This window comes from Apus apus, chromosome 7 (genome assembly GCF_020740795.1).
Source record: "Apus apus isolate bApuApu2 chromosome 7, bApuApu2.pri.cur, whole genome shotgun sequence".
Classification (NCBI taxonomy): Eukaryota; Metazoa; Chordata; class Aves; order Apodiformes; family Apodidae; genus Apus; species Apus apus.
This window is the reverse complement of record NC_067288.1, coordinates 29,851,960-29,874,940: the sequence shown is the minus strand read 5'-3', so window position 1 is coordinate 29,874,940 and position 22,981 is coordinate 29,851,960. Positions and strand designations below refer to the sequence as shown.

Here is a 22,981-nt window from a genome sequence, read left to right as displayed (position 1 = left end):
AATAAGAAGGCAAAGCTCTTTGAGAAGCATCAATATGTGTTTAACAAGAGTTAAAAAAGCTCAAACCAAACATTTAAAACTAGGTGAAGTGCTCAGAAGATGCACGAGGCACCACTGCCTTGGCAGTGCATGCAAGTACAGCCTCATTTCTGTTACATGGAAGGGACAGACACTACAAATATAGCTGAATGATGTGACATGTGGCACCTCTGCACCCAAGTGACAACATTTGAGTCCTCCGTGTTACTGAAGTTAATAACACAATTCCTACAATACTACCCATTTTTTTTGGCAATATTTTCAGTATTTGGGGTCAGGAACTACCTCCAGGAGACATCAAAATGAAGTTAGAGCCATTAATCAAACAAAATATTCCAGACTATGTTAATACTCACATGAAACCCTCAGCTTCAGGGCCCAGAGGCCATCCCTCTTGCTTCTCTAACCCCAAACCATCACCAGCTGTGATCTGGCTACGAGATGGGTCTGGCTCCTGGCAAAGCTGGGGCAGGGAATGCTGTGCAGCCACCCCATCCCCTCCATCCCCTGCCCAGGCTGAGACCCTCCTAAAACAGAGCAGCCCCTGTGCCCACACTGTCCTGCAGACCCAGCTGACTCCCAGAGCAGCCCTGCTCCACCCCATGAGTTTTGAAGCAACCAGATTCCCCTGCCAGCAGCCTAGGAGAGGGGAGCACAGCTCGTTTCTGTCTCCCTGCCTTGGGAGCAGAGATCAGGCAACTCTGGGGAGGAGGAGATGGGAGTGGCCAGGAGCAGACCTGCAGCAGAGCCAGGTCCCAGTGCAGATCCAAGATTCTGACACAGGTTACCTGGCAGCCCTACGATCCAGTCCCCATATTTCATTTGTACAGTTCTATTTCTACATGGGCCCTTGATGGCTAATGAAAATACAGACATGTTATTCCCCAGTGTCCTGATGCCTGTGAAACCCAGCAGGTGCTCTCAGGACTGCCACACTCTCCAGACAAGGGACAGCCCTCAATGGCCACACTCTGATCACCAAATGAGGCAGATGGTGAGGAAATCCTGTGCAGTTAAACCACCTGGCAGAGAGCGCAAAGATCCCCCAGGCTGAAAGGGAACTCCTGGTAGACAGATCTAGCCAAGAAAAACTTGAAAACTTCTTGGGAAGGGAAAGAGGAAAACCTCCGGGTTTTGAAGGCAGACAAAAGCCAAGCCAGTTGTTCTAAGAAGTGATGCTGTAGTACTGAGCTGAGGATCTCAAGGAACCTTTCCAGGTTATGACACTGCAGCAGGGAGTACTGAGGCTTTCTCTGTCTGGCATTAGGTGCACTTTGTGCTGAATCTGTTCTGAAAGAGATGAGTGAAGAGGGCCTAGGAGGTTCAGCGTGAAAAACGGGGTGGGCTCTGGTTGAAGAAAAGCCTAGGAACTGCTGAAGAGTTCATGATGTTGGGCAAGGCTGTGCAACTGCATGCAAGGCTCTCAGATCACATGTGAACCAAGAAGGGCACTGAGAGCACACAGAGAAAAACAATGAGCAACTCAGGGTGGGATCTCTGAGCAGATCTGCCAAAAATCCTGCTACCACAGCTCTGAGTGAAAAGCCAGCTTTCAGAAGAAAGTGCTGCAAAACAACCTACCTGTGTGTATTCCCCATGCTGTTGAGAGTAATTAAAATAATTTTCCATGGCATGTTGTGATGTAGTTCCCTGAGACACAGCAGCATCCACCATGTTGTTTGAAAGGCCAGTTTGCTGTGGTGGACTGGAGGCTTTGCTGGCAATTGCTGTTTGTGACACAAAGGATACATGGTTTGTATAAACACATGGTTTGCATAAACTGCCCAAATTAGGTTGCACTCTTGTTCAGCAACATTCTGGGATCAAAACAGAAATTGGCTACTTCAGATTAGGCTGTGCTCAAAATTAAACAGTGCTACTAACAACTGAAAGGCTTTCTAGAAGTTTGTCTACATCAGTAAGCCCATTAACTCTTAACATTTCCCAAATAAATTCCCAAATAAAATACTAACTATGAGGACAGGTTACACTGCCATTTTAAGACAGACTACAAGATTTCCTTAAAGATAAATATTGTGGTCACTAGAATCATCTGCCAAACAGAATAACAACTTGCAACTAAAGCTACTAAATGTTTGCCTACCTGGAAGACAAATACCAGGCAACACACTTGCCAAGTTCAAGTAGGGGTTGGTACTCAGACGTATTTCTTTTGGTGGTTCTCCTAGGAGTGAAGTTTGTTTTTTCAAGGGAGTCTGTGAAACAATCAGACAGGTCAGTGTGCTGTATATTCACACAACATTTGTCAGAAATAAGAGTCCCAGCAGGATTTTGGAAAAATTGCCTTAGCCCCACGAAATCCAACAGCAAAACTTTTAAATTAAATACTGCGGACAACTATCTGGACACACTGCTTGTCCTTTTTTTTTTCCCCCAAATTGTTTTGTAGGAATGTTTCTCCTTAGACAGCAAGTTACTAAACGATATTAAAAAAACCCCAATCAAACAAAACATTTTACATTCCAATAAAGGAGTATCAAACACCATAATGACTCCAGATGCAGGGAGTTAGCATTAAATTCACAGCCAAGAGAAAAATCAACTCTTTTCACCCAGAGTCAAAAGCAAAAAAAGGACAAATGAACTCTGGCCTGGAGGGATGACCCTGTCTGCAACCTGCCATTATAACCCATCTCACTGATCAGGCTATTTATAAGCACAGAGTTAAAAGAGGAAAATGTTTATGAGTGGAAATGAAGTGTCAGGACTGACTCACTCCTATAAAGCACAACTGTTCCCTCCAAGGGCTAGGAAGGGTTCACTGCCAGCTTAGCTCCCTTTGCCTTAGGTTAGACCAAATGCCAGAAGTAAGGATGAAGCAGCTATAGCAAGTTACCCAGCTTGTCTGAAACACACAGCCCAGAGCCATCTATACAGGATTCTACTCTACATCTATTCCATTTTTCAAAGCCCATTAAGGAAAAAAAAATAATCCATTATTTTAATGGATTAACTGTATATTCAGTGAAATGGTATTAGCCAACAACTCTCTAAAAGCAGTGAGACCAGTTTTTAAAACAGAGAGAGCTTCAGCAGAGTGCTGAAATGCTTCATCTGGCTGCAAAAGCAGGCATTTAAGACAGCATGACCATTCAGTGTACAGACTGTGGCTGTCTTGTCAAGGAAGGGAATTTTGCAAACTGGGCCTTCTGCCCATTGATGCAGAAAAGGAAAAAATCAAAACATCTGCCAGGACTTCAAAAAAGAACTCCTGATAAACACTATTCATAGAATAAATTCATTATCTAGACTTCAAATGGTTTAATTCTAGTTCTTTTTAACTAAATTAGATGCTGAAATAAAACTCTGATTTTACACACGTACACAGATACAGCCTTTGTATGTTACCTGTTTCTATAAACAGGTAAAATTCCATTTCATTAAACATTATTTTGAAAATGAAAAGTGCACTTTCTGAAGCAGGACCAAATCTGTCCAAGCTGTCTAGCAAGGGCAGACACCAATCCTGTACATAACCTGATCATTTCAGATGCTTCAAAAATATGTAAAGAAAACACAGATCTGATCTGAGTTAAGAACATGTTTGACATTTCATAAATGGCAAAGTATTTATGCATATCATAAAAAAAGGAAATTCTGTAAATGGCAGGGAAAAAAATATCTGAAAAAACTAGATCATTCTAATTCAACTTCAATCCTGTAACATCATCTTCCCATCCCCTACCTTCAAGGGGAATAAATATTTAAAATTATACACTAAGAATATGTCAGCTGTAGTTAAAAGGGTATGGACTAAAAGTGGAAAGGAAAATTTACATACACACACATATATACATACATATATACCCATATATATATATATATATATAAAAATATATAAAAAAACACACACACCCCACCCACCTGGTAACCCAAAGGCCCTACGTGCTACCAGAATTGGCCTTGATTAGTCATGAAATTCAACCACAAGTCCCATTTTCAGTCTTTAAAAGGGACATTGCCCTTGAGATAATTTCATCATCAAATACTATGAGGCACACACATGGAAAAAAAACCCTCCAGCATTGTAAAAAGATTCCTTTGTTAATTCATTTGGACCACCAAAGAGCATTATTGTCCTCTCCCTATTATTCATGACTGAAATGACCTTAAAATGTCTCATGGATGATCCTGTGATCTAGCAAATTTGGTAGCGAAGAACCACAATAAGCAGTTGCAAGTTCACTCTTCAGCAGAAGAAAAAGGCAAATACTGGAATGCAGTGCTCCTTACCCCCAAACTCGGATCAGCACTTTTGAGTTGACTTTGTTGCTTGGCATGTCCAGCCCACAGAGGTGCTGCAGGAAGGTTTGTTAAGGTCTGGAGATAGGGCTGTGATCCCGAGACCGCGGCTTCGGCGGGCGATGGTTTCTCTGGCGCGTTGTTGGGCCCTGGCAGGGCCTGTCCAACAATGTGCTGATTCGGGAAGAATGGCAGGATGCCCAGCCCTGCTGCTGCTGTTTGAATTGGAGGCAGATTAGATGCTGCAGTCAACCATAAATGGAGAAACTTTTCTGTTAGACAAGATTTATCAGTCCGTTTTGTTTGTGGTTTTTTACTAAGTGATGAGAAAACCACTTTTGAGATCTGTTTTACAGCTGACCCAGAACACTGGATTCTGACAATAGTTTTTATTCTTTCACCATCCCAGGAGCAAACAACTCAACTTAAAGCTAATACAGTGGGAGACAGCTCTGACTTTTCTAAACATTCAATGTAATAATAAGCTACTCAGTGTTTCTTGTTACTTTCAAAAAACCTGTGAACAACATGAAAAACCCCACCTCAAATGAGTAAAATTCTTTTTACAAACACAAGAGCTAGAAAGTATTCTCCAAAATTAAAACCCAGCCTTTCAGAATAGGTTTCTCCCCACCCCTCCACCTCCACAAACTTTCCCTAGCTCCTGCTTAATACCATTTCTCAGAGCAGATCTGGAACTGCAGCATACGTGGAACAAACAAAAAAGATGCACTAAGCAGGATCACAACTGACTTTTCCTCATAAAAACTGAGGACATCACTGGTGCAGCAACTTGCATTCAAAGCTGACATCTGTCACAGACTGGGTGTTAAAGCTCTAGTGCTTTCTCAAATGCAAAAGCTTAATCAAACAGATGCAAAACCCCTATTTGCTGTGCCTCTTCAGCTACTCAGGCTCATCTGCTTTGAAACAACCCCCAAATTTGGTACTAAATAAAAACATATTCCAAGTGTACTAAAAATGGCAGTAACTGAGCCACCAGAATATTTAATAATCTTCAAATATTCAGCTAATGCCACAGTGTTCTCTTTGTGCCCTGACAAACAGAGAGAAGCCAGGCAACAAGGCAAGGTACTTCAAGGTTGTTTCCTGCTAAAACCAGCAGGTTATAGTTGGTTGTACAGACACGTAACTTGTTACCTTGCTTAACTAGATAGTTAAATAATGTGCATTATTGTCCAGCTCTCTGCCTACCTTCCTGTGCAGTGTTAAGATTCAAAAGTATTATTGCTTTTGCTACAGGGGGAGAAAATCAGGTGCATAATGTCAAGCTGAGCATTTCTACTGATTTGGTATGAAATAAAATGTAACTTACATTTGAGTGCTTCTCCACGGGTTCCCATGCCTGAGCTCACTGATGGCACCACCCCTATTCCCAGCACTGTCTGGAGCAGCATTGTTGGAGGTTCTCCCAGCAAACCTGGCTTCTGTAAGGAAGAAAGGAAAACTCTGTAAACAACTAAAATAGAATCACCATTTTAATTAATTAAATAATCTGTAGGTTGCTTATAACTTTCACATTGATTTAATCTTCAGAGATACTAAACTGTTTCATTATACAAGATGAAGAAAATAATTTCTCAGTTACAAGAATGTCCAGAGACAGTCACAGTGATGACCTTACACTATTAGCCTGGATGTTTTCAACCTTCATCAGCTGCTGCTGGGGCAATGGGAGGTGAGCAGGGCTCTGCAGCAGTAAATTAGATGTGCTCCCCAGAATTGAACTCTGTGAAATTAATAAAAGAAGTGTTAGTTGACAGCCCTGGAAAACAGTACATTCCTGAAACATTTTCAGATTATGCTGCTGAAAGAAATGGAGGTTAGTTTCTGGTTAATACAGCAAAGGAAAATAACTATTTCCTCTTCAGAATTAAATTTTTGCTTCATTCATAGAAAGTTATTTCAATTTCTTTTACCCTCTCTTCCTCCTAGCCCTTTTTTTCACCTCACAACCACGAGTATGTTTTCTGATAAAAAAAGCCTCTGGGTTAATAAAGATTTGAAAAAAACTGCTGGGTGACTCGGGAAAACACACCATTGAGCAAGTTTAAAATACATTATTTTGCCACTTGGTAACTGTAACTAAGATAAATTAAAAGGAAGAAGTTGAAAGTTGTGCTGCCTCCAGAGCTGAAAGGTTACTGGATGAATAACTCATTTGTTCAAATTCTTCTCTTGAATCTTTTCTTATCAATTATTGTATAATGTTGTGGCATAATCAACCTAAAAATACTGTTTCTTCACATTCTATTACTTTACATAATCTTGAATATAAAATAGCAAACCCAAGATAGGCAGGAAGCTGGATCAGCGTGTGACTGGGGAGGCTGGGAGAGTCGAGCCAGATGCTCCCTGTTCCTCTGTCTTGTGACAATCCTGAATTTCAAGACAATGAAAATAGTGACCTGGTCCTCTGGCTTTAGAGAATACTCTGAAGTAAGTCACTGAATAACAGAAAAATGTGCCTAATAGGGATAATCAAATCACTGTCAATAAAATTCAGGCATTTAGACCAGGTTTGGAGCTAATTAAATGACAGGAAGGTCTCTGGAAGAGACTTAGACTTGTAAGGCTCTTGAAAGAGAAAACACTCTGTTGTTTGACTGCAGCCCTCTTGAGCCAAAAAACATTGGATCATCATCAATCCCACTGCTAACTGTGTAAAACATGCCTGACTCCAGCTGTGATTAGAAAACATTCAGATTGCCTTCCAAGGAAGCACAGACTCTCCAAGGCTGAAGAGAGAGCAGCAGTGACTAAATATACCAATTGAAAATGTCATTTAAATTAAAGAAGTACAAGCAAAGAATGATGGATTTTTTTCCCTGTACAAGGCAAAAAGTAACTCACTTGCTGGGGAAAAGTTGAGTAGCGTTTATTAAAAATTATTATATACACCTATAAGTTTTCAGAAAAAAAACAAACAAAAAAACCTAAGTGTACTTAACATAAGGAGTATCTTGGTCTTTTTAAAGATCCACAAGTCCCTGATTGCCAAAAGAAAAGCAGAAATAACAACTAACACTTAAGGGGATTTGATTTTTTAAACAGGAATTTCTGAACCATCAGAGAGAGTAAGTCAAAGCAATTGACTCCAGGCCCTCCCAGGTACTTATGAAAATCCCTGCCATGGATATTAAAAGGCAGATTTTGGCTGCTGGCAGAGCTGTAAAAATCTCTGACAGAGCCTCAACAGGAGGCAGAGGCCAGGCAGGCTGCTGGCCAAGCTCAGAGAGGAGTTCTGGTTGGGGGTGCTACTCCAACATATTCTCATCTCCAATTTCTAGGGCAAATTCATCCCAAATATCCTTCACAGTATCTTTCAGAAATTCCAGTGTCCATCTGGAATTATGTATACTTGGAGATACCACTTTATACAGCATATAACCTTGGGATTTTTTTGACTTAGAAGTAACATCTGCAAATCACTATACTTTATGGCATGTGTAGCATACACTGGTCCCTGCAAGCTTTAAAATGAAGGTAACACTGCTAATCTTGTTGGCTTCAATAAGATAAAACAATCAAGTCTCTACAGGAAGTGTGTATGAGCAGCCCCAAGAGAAATGGACGTGCTCCTTCAGCTCTAATCTAAAGAGGGGTTTTTTTTTGCCAGGAATGGCAAGTTGTCTCTGCACCAGCAGGTGTAAGCAAATCAAAAGCTCAGTTAAGGTAAAATAACTCACTTGTGCATAGCAAGCCCAGCCTGCTCTTACACCCTCAGAGGCACCTCATAACAGAGTGCTTTTCTTAAAGATGGCTTGAATGAGAACACTTGATATTAGTTGTAATTTCTTAAAACTTTGAGAAAGTTTTTCATGCTAAGATCTCCACAATTATCTATTTTGACAAATGTTATTTTGCCACGTACCTGGTGAACTTTATTCAGCTGCAAAAAAGGTGGGCCAACTGCTGAGTTTATAAGGTGAGGTAAACCTGCAGATGCTCCAAGAACTGCTTCAGAAACACAAGAAAAAGCTGCAGTTAGACAAGTAAAAATCTTTATAGGAGTTACTCTGTATTTTTTAGTTTTGGTTCCATGAAACTGTCCAGTGTACTAAAGCTCACTCCAATGAAATCTTTCAATACACCCAGCTTTGATCTGCAGTTAACAAAATCAGAGATCTGAAGGTGCTCCTCTGAAGCTGAGTTTCACATAAAAAAGCAGCAGTGCCTGCAGCTGATTGCAAGACCACAGCATTATCTGAAGTGCTTGGAAACATCAGCGTTAGCTGAAGTGTTTCTTCACTAAAGTGGTCACTCCACACACAAGTTCTGTGTTTCTTCTGTCTGTAGGTCATGTCGCAAACTCCTAGCTGTCTCCCACTTGACTCTTCACATTGTATGTTTTCATTCCTGCTCCTAATGCTTTCACCATTTGGAATGTGGTAAGGTTGGTTTTTTTATGTTTATACACATCCATCCTAATGAGGAGACAGGGAAATGCGGTTAGGAAATGCCACGTACAACTGTGGCAGCATCCAAGTGAGTATTTGCATTGGAATCAACGGGAAAAAGACTCAGGTTGCAAAACTGAGAAGCAGAATTGGACTTAAACTTGCCATTTTCATTATGTCTGCAAAAGACATTTAATTTTAAACCCATTTCTGATACAAACATTCAAAGACCACAAAGTTAATATGAGGACAGTTTTAGGTAACACAAGGGTGTGGCAATCCACCTCCTGCTTTTGTTTTCATACAATATGGGAGCATCTACACAAACACACTGTCAGAGGGCACAGGTTTTGAAATGGTATCCCTGCTCTCCTCCTTTGCTGAAGGCCTTTTGACACCAAGAACAGGTTTAAAACAACTATCTGAAAACAACTTACCGGGTTTAACAGCGTGTCCACGCAACTGGGGCTGCAGGAGCATTTGCAACATTGCTGGGTTATTAAAACTTTTCATAATCTGCACTGGATTTGGCTCTGGAAGCAAGCCTTTCCTGTTGTTCCTCATCTCCAGTTAAGAGAGAGAAAAATGTTAGATCAGGAGAAAACAAAGAATACATTTAAATCCCTCAAACTTGCGTGAGGGTAAAGTACAGGTATCATTTTACACAGAAAATAACCCCAACATGTCATTCCCTGTTCCCCACTCCTATCAAACTATTCCCTCAAAACTTCAAGGGTATTACTCTTCCTGACATACATTTCTTTTTTTTCCCTTAAACCAAGACAGTGTTATCAATAAATGAAAACATGAAAGGCACTGTTAACATGAGCACCACATACCATCTTGTAACAGCCCCACTCATCTCTTTTATAAAGCTAGCTGAAGTAATGAGACTGTTCTGCTTCTACTGTTAAGGCAGCTTCATGTAACACTTATCACATCCAATTTTCCAGGAAATAATTTGATAAGACATATGGGTGTAAAAAGCTTTCTTCTGTATCAAGCGTGAAATTAAACTATTTTTCCTACCTTGAAATTTATCTTAAAATTGATAAATTCTTGCCTCTGTGGTTTAAATCAAGTCTTAGCTTGTCAAATGACTCCACTTACAGTTACTTTTGTTTTGAACTGGAACAATTTATTGTACAGAAAATTAGATTTACTAAAATCCCAGAGCTATGTAAGTGTAACTCCGTGATACCTGATGGGCATATTTTACCCTTCCTCCTTGCAGAATAGGGCCATGCTTCTCCTAGGAGGGAGGATGACCTGGGCTGACCAGCTTAAAAAAAAGGCTAATGCTTCCAAAAGCTTGGCTCCTTTTCCTCATCCCCAAGTCCCTCTGCCCCAACTCAGGCTGCTCAAGGTGCCTCAAGCTCACTCAGAAAAGAGATTTGCAAACATCTTACCATCCTTTGTGCTGCTATAAGTGCTGCTAAGGTGCTTCTGCCCGGTGCTCCTGGAGCACAGAAGGACACCTGGACTCTCCTGCCTTTGATCATCATTCCATCGGTGACTTCTCGCACCTTCTCAGCCTGCTCTGCAGTTTCATACTCAACCACAGCAAAGTCACCAATACAACTATCTTCATCCTGAGCAAACTGAAACAATGTTTTACAATATGCTGAACAAAACTCAGGAACCACAGTATTTCCACCTACCCCTTGCAAAATACTTCACCAACAATTGACATCCTATGTTCATGTCTACCCAGTCAGCATATCTCTCTCTCAAATATGCTGGATGGAAGCTGATTATCACAGCTTCACATGACATCTGGCATGCACACTGTGTTTACTTGATTTGCCATCTTCATTCCAATCTGATGGAGAATCCGAGCTATGAAACCTCTTTAACGTGTATTTTCAGAACTGAGAAGGAATGAGAAGGGAATTGCAAGCACAGCTGTATGCTGCAATTATTTTTATTTTGCAGGGTAAGAATGATGAACTCATTATTGAGTTTTTAAGCCTCCAATACTAAACATCTCATTTGTCAGACTAGGTGACAGCTGTTAAAATGTGTAACAATGCAAATTCCACTGAGACATACTGCCTTTTAGGAGAGTATGTGGTTGTATCTAATGCCAAGAGAAGATGCCAGACTGATCAATCAAGCAGACTGGAAACAGGCTCATGTGTCAAACAATGCTTTGTCCTTTGTTTGCAGAGTTTTATAGCAGAATGAGCAGATTTAAATCAAACAAAAAAAAAACAGGGTGAGATGGAAGGGAATAAAGCTTAAGCAAAAATCTCCAGTCCCACAATGAACAGAAATTACATACTGAGACTAGCTCTGATGGGGAAGAGAGGAAATCTCCTCTAGATTTCACGGGATAAAAACAACCTATTCCCAACTATTAGATCCCACAAATCCAGACTAACAACTGAAATATAAATGGCAAAGATTGTGAAGAAAAAGAGGGTGGTCAGATCTTTGATGCCACCGTTAAAAGACTGGCCTCTGGGAAGAGGTCTGGAGAACACACATATTTGATACATACATACACACACAGATACATGTATGCCATGTATGTATTTAGATATGTGTGTGTCAATGTGGAGAAGCATTAAGTTTTATTTTGACAACACTTTAGCTGCACTGAAGCTAAACTGCTTGTTAAGAGAATGGTTTGCAGCTCTGGAACATACTGTAGTTTGATACACAGTTAATAACCCCCTTAACAAGTGCAAACAGATTAGGAATTTTTAAACTTCCCAAGTATACAGGTACTGAAGAAAAGCCCTCTGTCCCTATCTAGGGAACACTGGAGACCTAGTGACAATTTAAAGTTGCCATAAGAAAGGCATGAGGTTTTCTGGTCCATTTTGTTGAATTAAAGGTTAAACCATGTTCCTGTAAGCCCAAGGAAATGCCCTTTTTCTAACACCCATGTTGAAAGTATCTGGCTTCAGCTCTTCCTGACAGAACTTTTCTACTGTCAAAAAAAGAGAAATCTAATTTATTTCAAAAAATGGTAAATTTGGAATAAAATTAAACAAACCAGAGTTTATTTTATGAGTTTACCCAAGAACTTGAGGTATAAGACCATATTTACATGATGAATATGGCACCAGTTACCAGCAGAACTAACTGTGTCATGAAAGCAGCACAACACAGCAAGGTTAAAGAAGCCACACTTGGAAATGGGCAAAATGGTCAAGGTTGACCCCACCAGAGGGACCATATGAGTACAGGAGGAGTGCTGTGAAGGATGGGTTGGTCAGGACTAGGAAAAGGAAGGGAGAGACTGTACTCATGAAGAGGTAAAATAACAAGAGTGTGAATGAACATTTTAACTGTTCTCTGAAACTTACTCATTCTTCTAGTTTTCCAGACAAAGCACTTCTCCTAGTCATCCTCTATCAAAATTCCCTCCCCACCCAGGTCTCTCCTGCTCTGCTCTCTCTTAGTTTTCCTCTTACACCTCTACCCATCAGGTCACACACACACTTTTTCCACAGTTTCTTGTCTTCTTCTCTCTCCTTTCTTTGTACTTCATTTTTAGGTCATCTCACTCACAAACCTATAATTAATTAGCACTACTGCAATGAGAATTCATCTGCCACCTTCCCTTTTTTATCTAGCAAATCTGAACTACCTGATTACCTACCTCTGCCCTCATACCTTCCCTCTCTGGAGGGCTGCTTCCCCCATTAGCCCATGGGGCTCATAAGTTATCATCAGTAAACCTATTTTTCTTCTATTATCTTAATTCTGTGACCTACCTATTAGTCTATTACACAGTGTGTTTATACAAGTGATAGGTAATATGAGAATGTGCCAATAATTTTTTCTTGGATATATTTTTGGGTGCCTATTTCCTAACTCAGAAGCACAGTGTTTAATTCCTGTATTTTATAGAAACATATATTTAGTGCCATTTACTGACAGAATGCACATACAAACAGCCCCTCCTCACCTACACCAGGTGTGACCCATGTATCATTCTGATTTAAAGAAGGTATAAGTAAATTTTTAAGTGCAGAGCAGAATACTGTTACGGAAAAACTTCTTTATCAAAGCTGCCTGTTACTCTTTGAACTTCAGAATTTGAAAAGAATGTTGAAAAACGGTTGGGAGATCTGATAACAGCCTCCGGATTATCTGACAGCTGGAAAGCTGCCCTGAAGTAAAAGACTTTAAGAGATTAATCTGTTTAGCTAATTAAATAAAGACTGAGCAAGTGACTTGAATACAGCATTTAATGCTTTCTTACAGGAAGAGAACAGGGGAGAGCCAAGGCTCCCCAGTCTAGTCATCAGTGAGGTGAAGCTGAAGCCAGACACATTCAACTGAAACAAACCCAAGTGCAAAAGAACAAGGGATGGGCAGCTTCTAGAAAAAGCTACTTCCAACAGAGGCATCTCCTGGTCTATCTGGATCAGACAAGAATAAGGATGTGCTTGGCCAACTACAAATTCCTGGGGCTTGAGAAGAACACTAGGGAAGATGTGATGGCCTGCAGGTGGTCAAGCTCCACAGCCTGATGGACCTTCTGGTCTTAGATTTTAGACCTCTGGTTACTTATCCCTGAAGCTAATCCCTGCGTAGCCTTCCAAGGTACTTAAGGAAAAAGACAAAACAACAAAACAACTGAAATCTTACTCAGCCATGTGACTACAAAGCAAGCTTTCTGTCTCCTGCCTGTTGATGGTACGCTTGTCTTTACCACTTCTACATTTTATTTGTGGTCTGGTACCTCACAAGCCAGGAAGATGAGAAGGAAGCTTTTCTACCTGCACAACCTGGCAAGGATCTACCTCCTGCAAGCTTTCCAAAAGATGAACCCCTTCTATCATAGGCAAGCCCAGCCAACTACAAGATCCCAAGCCTACATCTTCCTCAGATAGGAGTAAAAACATTAGATATTTGCACAGGTTTCTTAAATATATTAATTATCTACACACATTTATTCTCCATCATCTAAACTGTGCCTGTGGTATTCATACACTCTGGCTTTCTTTACTGAGCAATAAAACCATCATCAGTGTTTACTTCAAAAGCTCTCAAAAATATTTCTAAAATTACTTTCAATAAAATACATGAGGAGAAGATGTCTTATAAACATTTTACTGGTGCTTCAGGAGACTGGTCTCCTGCAGGATTCTCAGATGACATGGAAAAAGCACTGCAAACCCCTACCTATGAAGCATCTGTGCCACATCATGTGTTGCCATGCAGATGCACAACCATTCACTAATTCAACGAAAAATAAAAAGGTAAGACAGCAAGCAGTGAAGATGCAAACACAGAACTACTTAAACCATGATCTTGACCTTCTGACAGATACAAATCCAACATACCTGGCAGAAAACCGGTTTATACTTCAGGGAGAAAGTTTGAATCAGTTCTTTTGAATCAGCGTGGTCTTTTGGAAGTTTATCTACACAAAGGCACTTGGAGTGAATAAGATTTATTGTCAGCTGGTTCACATCCATCCACTGTGCAAAGAGAATGCTCTCATCCAACTGCTTCCCTAGAAGTTCCAGTCTTGCCTTTGCAGCAGAGTCCTTCTTCATATATTCCACAAAGCCATAGCCCTTGGAATGGCCAGTAACTTCGTTATAGACCAAGAAACACCTCTCGACATTGCCATAGGCACGCACAAGTTCTTCAAACTCTTCTAAGGTAAATGAAACGGGCAGGTTAGTGATGCACAGCAGAGCATCTGTTGGCTGGAGCTGCACAGAGATTTCCTTTCCCCGAAGAGAGTAACGGTGAAATTTCCGAATCGCACTCTGAGCTTGGTCTCCGTTTAACAGAGTAACAAACGCTGCAAGAGACCAAAGGAAGTCACATCACCTACCACAGCTTCTCTCCATGGAATCACAGAATCGTTCTGGTTGGAAAAGACCTTTAAAGTCATCGAGTCCAGCCCTGACCTAACTCTACCAACCATTAACCTAACTCTATCAAGTCCACTGCTTAACGCATGTCCCTAAGCTCTAGGCTGGGCACTGGGATGAGTCTTCAGTGCTGAAGGTGGGAAAGATCACCTTCAGAAAACTCAACAAGCATCTGTCTTCCACAATTCTCTTCAAACCCACACATCTCAGCAGCAAGAGCCACAGAAAACTTTATAAAGGGAATCTGCAGCTTTTAATGCTTTTTTAACAGTTGCTGAGATCCTTTTCCCTCCATCGATCTGACAGTTACTTCACTTCCTTCTCCAGAACTACCCATTCTTATTTTCTATTTAATTTTATTGTTTATTTAAATGAGTCTTCTCATTGGACTGCTGGAAAAGCAGCATCACATCAGCACCAGGCAGCAGCCCTGGTGGTCACAGCGACATCAGCTCATCACAAAGGGCTGGATGACATGGTGGCCCCAGATGGTACAAAAGGGGCTGTGCCAGCCCAGACTGGCAGATGAGGAGGTGGGTGAGCCAGGGCTGGGAGGAGCAGGCCCAGGGGGCAGGTGAGGAGCTGGAGCTGCCCACAGCAAGGGAGGGCAACTTCTCTTTTGTTGCTTCTCCTGAGAATGATAGCCAGCCTCCTGGAAAAGGATGCAACCAGACCATGGCTCCTGTGCCACCTCAGCCTGCCATTAGGACAGCCAGCCAGCCTTGCATCAGGTTGGCATCACTGTGGACAGGGAGGCTGGGGCTGCTCATGGTGACAGAGGGGGGCTGCTGTGGTTGTTTCTCCTGCCTCTGAAAGTCACAGCTGGGACATGGCCATGACCACATGATGGCATGTGGCCCACCTCAGCCCTTGGAGGAAGAGCTCTCAACGCTCTACAGGGCCGGTAAGAGAGATCTGGCCACTACCCTATCCTGGTTTTGCCAGGAGCTTCTCACAACCATGGACAAAGGAGCTCCACAACCCTCTCCCCACTGTAGCTCAGGGCTGGGAACCAGTCCTGATGGTCTACAGGCTATGTCACAGCAGGCACAACACTGGCAGTTCTCCCATGTCATGGACAGCCAGTCAGAGGCTGTCCACAGCCATGGGCAAAGGGATTGCTACACCACCCACCATATCTATACCCCACCCAGGGACAACAGGAGCACTGCAACACGCACCACCTCATGTCATGCTCCCACAGGCAGCTGGAAGGACAAGGGGGCCTACATGACATCCACATGATCCACAGCCCATCACCATGCTACAGAGAGCCAGCAGATGCCTACAGCTGAGAACAGAAGTCAGCTGCCCCATCCACAGAATTTCTGAAGACCAAACTGGAAACATCTACGAAGCTCTATCAAGTTCTGAGTATGTCAATTAAAAAGTCATTAAAGATATCTAAGAAAAAAGCTCATGACAGATGGAGTTCCTTGACACAGCTAGTTCACGTTACAATATATATGTCCATCTCGTGGAGGGATGATTTCTCTGTTGCACCAGTAATTATGTGGGCAAGACAGAATAAGTATACACAAACACCCAAAGACACAGTCAAAACCATGAGCAGAACTTCTGCTTTTTGCACAGCAAAGCTCCTAACACCAAAAATAATCTGTAATATAAAGGACACGGGTAGGAAGATCTTCCTTGATCATTTAGGAACATGTTAAGATTGTGTGACATTACGGACTCCAAAGATTTAAAGCCTTCATGAATATGGAAATAAAGTAATTTACTCTACCCAAACAAGGAGCCAAGAAGAAATACAGCACCTACAGTGTATTCCAGTCATGAAAATTTGCAGAAGAACATACAAAAATTCACATGAATAGGCAAAGCCCTACATATACACACACCCCACTATACACAAAGACACATGTATACACTCTTAAAAACAACACAAGCACACATTAAACAGCTAATATATGAGAGCATCTAAATTAAATAAAGATAATTCATCCCTATGCTTTCCAAGTACTTTCAAATACTTCCCATCACACTGAACAGAGACATTCAGGCTGCTGGTTTGCAGGCTGTAGTATCTCACACACAGACCAGCCTTCTTCCATATTCAGAAATCAAATTTGCAAGATAATGGGACATTAAAACACAAAGTTTTGCTTCTTAGAGGCAGATGTCAAGAAACACCATTATCATTATGAAATCCTGACAGAAATCTATCCCAGCTGCTGCATTAAGATTTCCTTCTGGAAACCAAGGCTGTCTCAGGAGACAGCCCAGGCTGTGGGGACCTATGGTGATTTGGAAGGAGAGTAACATGTAGAGAAATATTTGCCAATCTCTGTGCCTCACAAGTGCTGAAAATCTATTAATCCCCTATTTAGAATATTAATTTGTAAATGGAAGATGAGACTTTAATAATTCAGGATTTTATTCAGGACAACGTTTACTTCAAAGACTTGAGCATTCCTTTAATACATTGCTTCTGGTTTGCATGACCTCACACAAATGCACCTGGAGCTAGGAATGTTTTCCTCTGATCATGTCACACTCACATGTGGTTAGTCCCCAGAAAGGGCTCAGGACTAGTTTTTCAAAGGAAACCAGCCAGCTGAGGTTAGCTTTGTCCCAGAGAGACATTCACTAAGGGAATATGCCTGAGAGAGACCCTAGTGGATCATCTACTTCTGGCTGGTATCAGTAAAGTTTCCAGCTCTCCACTGGCTTCTGCAGAAAGTGACCAACTGTGCAGCTAAAAAAGGCACTGGGGGACAATCCTGCTATGTGATGGCAGAGAAAGTGATGACTTCATACATGGTAGATGATGTTCCTCACTAGTTTGATCACAGAATTGATACTTAGGACATTGAAGATTTTAAGTTCTTACCTGTTCTTTTATTTCTGTCCACGTAACAATACTTGATTTCAAAATCTTTAAATAAGTAATGGATTTCCTGAAAGAGAAAAGTACAAGCGACATCAGATAAAAAATTCACCAGGCCAAATTAGTGTATAAATTCATCTTCATTAAAAATAAACCCCACAAAACAAAACCAAAATCTTTCCCAAGAAACAGACAATCTTACCATAGAAACACTACCAAGAATTTGTTTTTAATAGAGCTAGTTATACTACTACAGCAAGGTTTTATTCCGTATAAAAAAACTGGCTTACTGAACTTGATCAATTTACTTTTCATTATAGAAAGTCACACAAGCACCACACAGTGTCCCATTTGATTGTCTTTTGATAAAGACAAATACCATCATAGTTCATCAACCAGCAATCCTCCAATTTCTCCAAAGTACAGCTAGCATAGTTAAAATACCACACAGACAAGAAATACCAGCAACATCACATCATGCAGCCGAGGGCAGGCAACACTGCCAGAAAATGTGACAGATGCTTTAGTTTCTTCTAACTGCTCAAGTTCACTTTAACAGATTTTCACTCTTTTAATAATGAATATTCTTTCAATCAGGAGATAATTGTGCCCAGAATTCCCCCCTGTAAAGTATCCTCTATCAGTTACTGCACAGATGCTCAACAAAGAATCCATCTCAAGGGCATTATTTGCTCCCACTAATTAATGAGGAGAGAGCAGGGGTGTGGGAGGGGTAGGACAAGAGCTACTCTAAGAGGTGTGTACCAGTTTGCTATAGGTACTCCTTAACAAGAGCAAGGCATAGTCACATGAGTTACTGGGAGTAGGAACTTGGATATACGTATTATTTTAGCTGGACAAATCCCATACACAATAGCAAAAAGTCCATTTGAGCAAGGAAAATAACCAGCTTTGTCTGAAAGTTTAATTGCAGACAATTTCCAGTAGTTCCATCTACTTGCCAGTTTGCTAATTCAATATCTACAGCCCAGAGGTTAACTGGGTTCTCCATGACTGGTATCAAGTGCATACCTTTTAGTCAAGAGAACACCAATCTCTAGTTTCACTACTTAACAGCTGTCAAATACAACATTAATAAAATATGGCAGCTTTTCTCAAGCTACCAGCCCTCCTTAATCAGATGCGATAAGGATGTTTTCTGAAAAGCAAAATACAGCAGGCACGACTCAATGACTCAAGTCAGGCAGGTGATCTGACTCTGGGCCTCTCTCTAACAAGAATTAGATGGTAGATCTTCCTCAGTAATGAGAGACTGAGAAGACACTTTCTCCACAAGTTTGTACAGCTCAGCAGTACTGTGGCACTGAGGACTCTAAAGAAGTGATTTCTGTCCCCCCTTAAAAAAAGGGGGACATATTTACCTTTTAAATTTCCTGTATTATTTTGCAAGAGTAACACTGAAAGTTTTATATTATGATTAAGTAGCAGGAAGTATTATTTCAAGCAGCTCTGAACACTCTTTCGAAAGTCATCTGTGGATCAGATGATTCCACATGATTTCCCAGCAACTGTTTGAAACTTTATTTGAGAAGGGGAACAGCCTACAGTGAACATATCTTCATAGGATAATCATGAGGTCTCATGTAAAAAATCATGACAACATCAGGAAGATTTAAAATGAAAACCTAATTTAAGCAAAGCAATTTTGAAAAAGATTTTAACACCTATTTCCAGTTTGTGGCAAACACTGCCTGGTTTGTGCAAGAAGCTCTCTCAGGATGGTGCTTGTTCTTGTGCCTTTGTGACCCTTGTGGCAGAGCTGAGACCTTTCCCTGTGGAACTGGGTTTGTGTAGCACTTCAGGGAAAGCATTTTTCACATACAGACTGTTTGTGACAATTAACAAAACCAAAACACACCATATAAAATCTTAAGCAAATGCATAGTCCTTCAAATTAAACATGTATGTAAATCTCCGGGTACATTAGACTAAGCTTCTTCGTAATATTTTTAAAATTACTGAGCCAGCTTTTGAACTCAGGCACTTCTCTAAACTTCACCTCCAACGTCTCTCAACACTTGGGTCTGTTAGAAAAGAACGAACACTACTGCCATTTTACTGTTAACAGTTGCTATTCCTGACAGCTCAGAGAAGAACTGGCAGGGAAAGCAACACTTCACCCACTGTTGGCAATGGGGTTTAGCGCTGAACAGAGTCAGGCCCTTTGGTCTAAGTAGTTGCCTGGAATTTGGGCCAGGAAGGAGTGTTTAGTTCAGGAGGAGAAATGGGGCATCCAAGTCAGGTATATTCTCTGGTGCGACCCTATTAATTTGCAAGGAATGTAAGCAGAGGGCTGTCTCCCTGAGCACAGCAGAAACAAACAGCCACAGACTATTCACTGCTCCCGACCTCCCCGCGGCTGCTGGAGGATGCACGCAGGGAGCGCGGGCTCAGCCAGGCCAGCCCTCTCCTCACACCAGGACCTGCCACCGGCACTCGGCACACCCCACGGAGAAGGGCAGGGAAACCTGTCACCCTCCCTGGGTCAGCCCTGCCATGGCACTGCCTTCTGCTTGGCACTCACCATTTATCACAGGAGGTTTAGCAAAGCAGCAGTAATAAACCCAGAGGTGGTAGCAGAGGGGAGCAGTGGCTGCCACCCCCAGCTGCCACCACCCTGCCCACGCTTGCAATATCCACGCACAGACCATCTGTTGGCCAAGCCAGGCCACTATTAGCATTTGTCACTCATACTATTCAGAAACTTCTTTTTTACTCTTTTATAAATGAATGAATCTACTAGTCTAAAAATAAGTCAGTGAAAACCACCACATGAATCACCCTTTAAGTGTATCATATTAAGGCTAAACAAAATGGCAACATCCACTAACATATGGAAGGTCCAGCTGCCACGAGTGACATGCACTGAACCTCAGGCTAGTTTAGAGTATTTTGACAACTAAAACTGTAAGCATTTCTAAAGCTATCTGGCAGACACACAGCAGTCCTGGATCCCAAGAAGTTTCCAATGCCAACACTGCTCACAGCAGTGCATATCCTGGCCCTTAATTCCTGTACTCCTAGGACGGACTTGCAGTTGACTCCTGAAGCAGACGTAAAAGCACCAACTCCTGGACACCGAGGTGTGTTTGTACCTGAACAAATTCCCTCTCAGGCAGCTTCCAGGGGACATGTCCCTGGGCAAAGAAAGGATGAGATGTACCGCAGGAATAGAGGAGGAGAGAAAAGGGAGTAGGGAGATTGCTCAGGGTGACAGTAGTTGCATGAACATGTGGGCCACACCAGCGGCTCTAACTGAACAATGTGGAGCAGAAGCATAAGCAACTAAGCAACTACACAGCCCCTTCAACCTTCAAAGCTCCTAAAAGCAAACTTTGAAAGACAGCTGATCTTATAATCAGTAGAAAATCAAGTTCCAACTAGAAAATAATCGGTTCATACTTAAAAATTAGCAGAAAAAGCAAAACCAAATCTATTGAAAGGAGGTGAGAAGTCCTGGCTAGCAAGCACAGGCTGAATACACTTTGACCAATGCATTATTCACTGCTTTAAGAAACCTGGTCTTGAAATACTTCAATTCTTGGTCTGTGCTGTCTTGGGTAGAAAAACTACCAGTTATAAATGCACTTCTCTTAAATGGAAATAATGCCTTTCTTGGAGAGGATCTGCCTTGCTGCTTTATTACCTGCTCTGTTTTAAATGCAAACTAGACAGGGAGTCATTGACAGCCACATTTGCCCTTTTTATCAAATCAGCAAAGCTCAATCTATTATTTGAATAAAACCAGCTTTTCATACCCAGGATCCCACAGTGCAAGAAAATAAATATGCAAGAAATACACAGTCATCACCTGGAACAAAACACCATGTATGTAACACCTACAGCACCCTAAACCCAAGTATTTCTCTCTCTCTAGATGTAATACTGAATTGTGTTATTTTGGCAACAAAAATATTTAACAATTATAATGGTGCCTGGCCAGATTTCCACAGTAAGCTTTAGTGGTGTTTCCAATATAAACACTGGACAAGTCTGGTCTATAACTTGGCTCTCAGTACATAGCTGAAGGCCTGAAATTCACACTCATATCCTTGAAACAGGAATCAATTATGTTTTAAGTAGTTGAACTAAAGAACATGTTTGGCTAACCAAGAAGTTTTACATCATCTCAAAACTAAAAATGACTTTGTTTTCATTTGTGCTGAGCAGGAAAAGTGGAGGACTTCTCAGGAAAAAAGCCCTACAAGAAAACGTTATGACAAAAGAACAACAGTTTCTCGATAAACTTGTGACGGACGCGGAATGAAAAATGGTTTTCTCTGACCTTCCAGAGACGTATTAGTGAGTTGGTAAGAGCAACACTGGGGTACTGGAAATCAATTTCAATATCTTGGGTATATGGGGCAGTATGCAAGCTAAATGAAAGATGAAAAAGACATCGAAGAGGTAACATGAGAGAGCAAGAGCACAAAGCAAACAAAAAGCAATAAAGAAAATCAAAAAGCATGTATGTCCTAAGGCATGAGAGCTACTCACTACCCAGCCTTTCATGTTCAGTCAGTGTGACAGAGGACTAACTAAAACACAAAGGCCCCTTCTACTTAAACGTCTGGCGTACAACAGATTCGGAGAAAGTACTTCCTCAAATCATCACAGTTCATTAAAGGCTTTCGATCAAAAAGGAACAAGGAAAAATTGTGGCTAATCCAAGGAGAAAGAAGCAGGAAAAATAAAACACCACCACACCTCAAACCACCCCACCAGAGGCAGCATCGTGCTAAGTAGTGATTTGCCTTTTCATCAGAAACAGACACTGATGAAAAATTTGGACGGGTACATCAGGTCCCAAAACACAAAATAAATCCCCATCCTGGGTGAACTGCACCAGTTTCCTATCAACACCTAAATGTTTCATCTTTCTTTAGATTCTGTCATGGCAAAGAAGAACTACAGGGTATTAAAATAATTACTCAGTCCTACATTACTTTATGTCCTATATTAAAGTAGAACACCCCCTCTGTAAGATTTATTTTCTAGCTTCAAATGTTAAAGGAGAAGGGCAGAAATGTGAATGTAATACGGTGGCATTTAAAGATAATTAGACACAGAAAAAAATGGGTTGAAAGCAAGTGCATCTTCCACAGCACTGGCTCCTGAGCTGCAAAGAGAAATCAAAAAGGGAAGAGCCCTTGTTGGCCAGCTAATTTTAGTAGTGAACACTGGAGATTTTGCTGCAAATCTCGGTAATGATTAGCAAAAAAGACAGACCAAGGTCTATTCTTCCTAACAGCAACTCCATGGGATCCAAACTAGTATGCCAAGGGTACCAAACCGCTGATTGTGTCACAGTTATAAACCACTGCCCTTGTGGAAGTTAACCAGACATAAATCAGGAACCACTAACAGCGAAAAAAACAATGACTTGGGGGGAAAACAAAACCAATTCTTCTAATCCATTGGGTAATTACAAAAATCCAAACAAACAGAAGCTGACTTGACATGCATTACTCCAGCAAATAAAACTTCCCATTTAGTAAGGTACAACTTCACTTACAATCTGCTTATCTTGAAGTTCT

At 41.3% G+C, this 22,981-nt stretch overlaps 1 protein-coding gene across 1 annotated transcript in view; it reads right to left on the bottom strand.

Annotated features, from left to right (window-relative positions):
- Nucleotides 1–22,981, bottom strand: part of RAVER2 (ribonucleoprotein, PTB binding 2) — a 31,883-nt gene that overhangs the window by 4,556 nt on the left and 4,346 nt on the right. Inside the window, exons 2-11 of the mRNA XM_051625759.1 lie at nt 17,427–17,493; nt 14,030–14,499; nt 10,133–10,324; nt 9,161–9,287; nt 8,198–8,283; nt 5,948–6,052; nt 5,639–5,750; nt 4,294–4,517; nt 2,144–2,255; nt 1,621–1,766 (exon numbers count right to left, since the gene is read on the bottom strand). Of these exons, the coding sequence (XP_051481719.1) occupies nt 1,621–1,766; nt 2,144–2,255; nt 4,294–4,517; nt 5,639–5,750; nt 5,948–6,052; nt 8,198–8,283; nt 9,161–9,287; nt 10,133–10,324; nt 14,030–14,499; nt 17,427–17,493 (1,641 nt within the window). The remainder of the gene's footprint in view (nt 1–1,620; nt 1,767–2,143; nt 2,256–4,293; nt 4,518–5,638; nt 5,751–5,947; nt 6,053–8,197; nt 8,284–9,160; nt 9,288–10,132; nt 10,325–14,029; nt 14,500–17,426; nt 17,494–22,981) is intronic.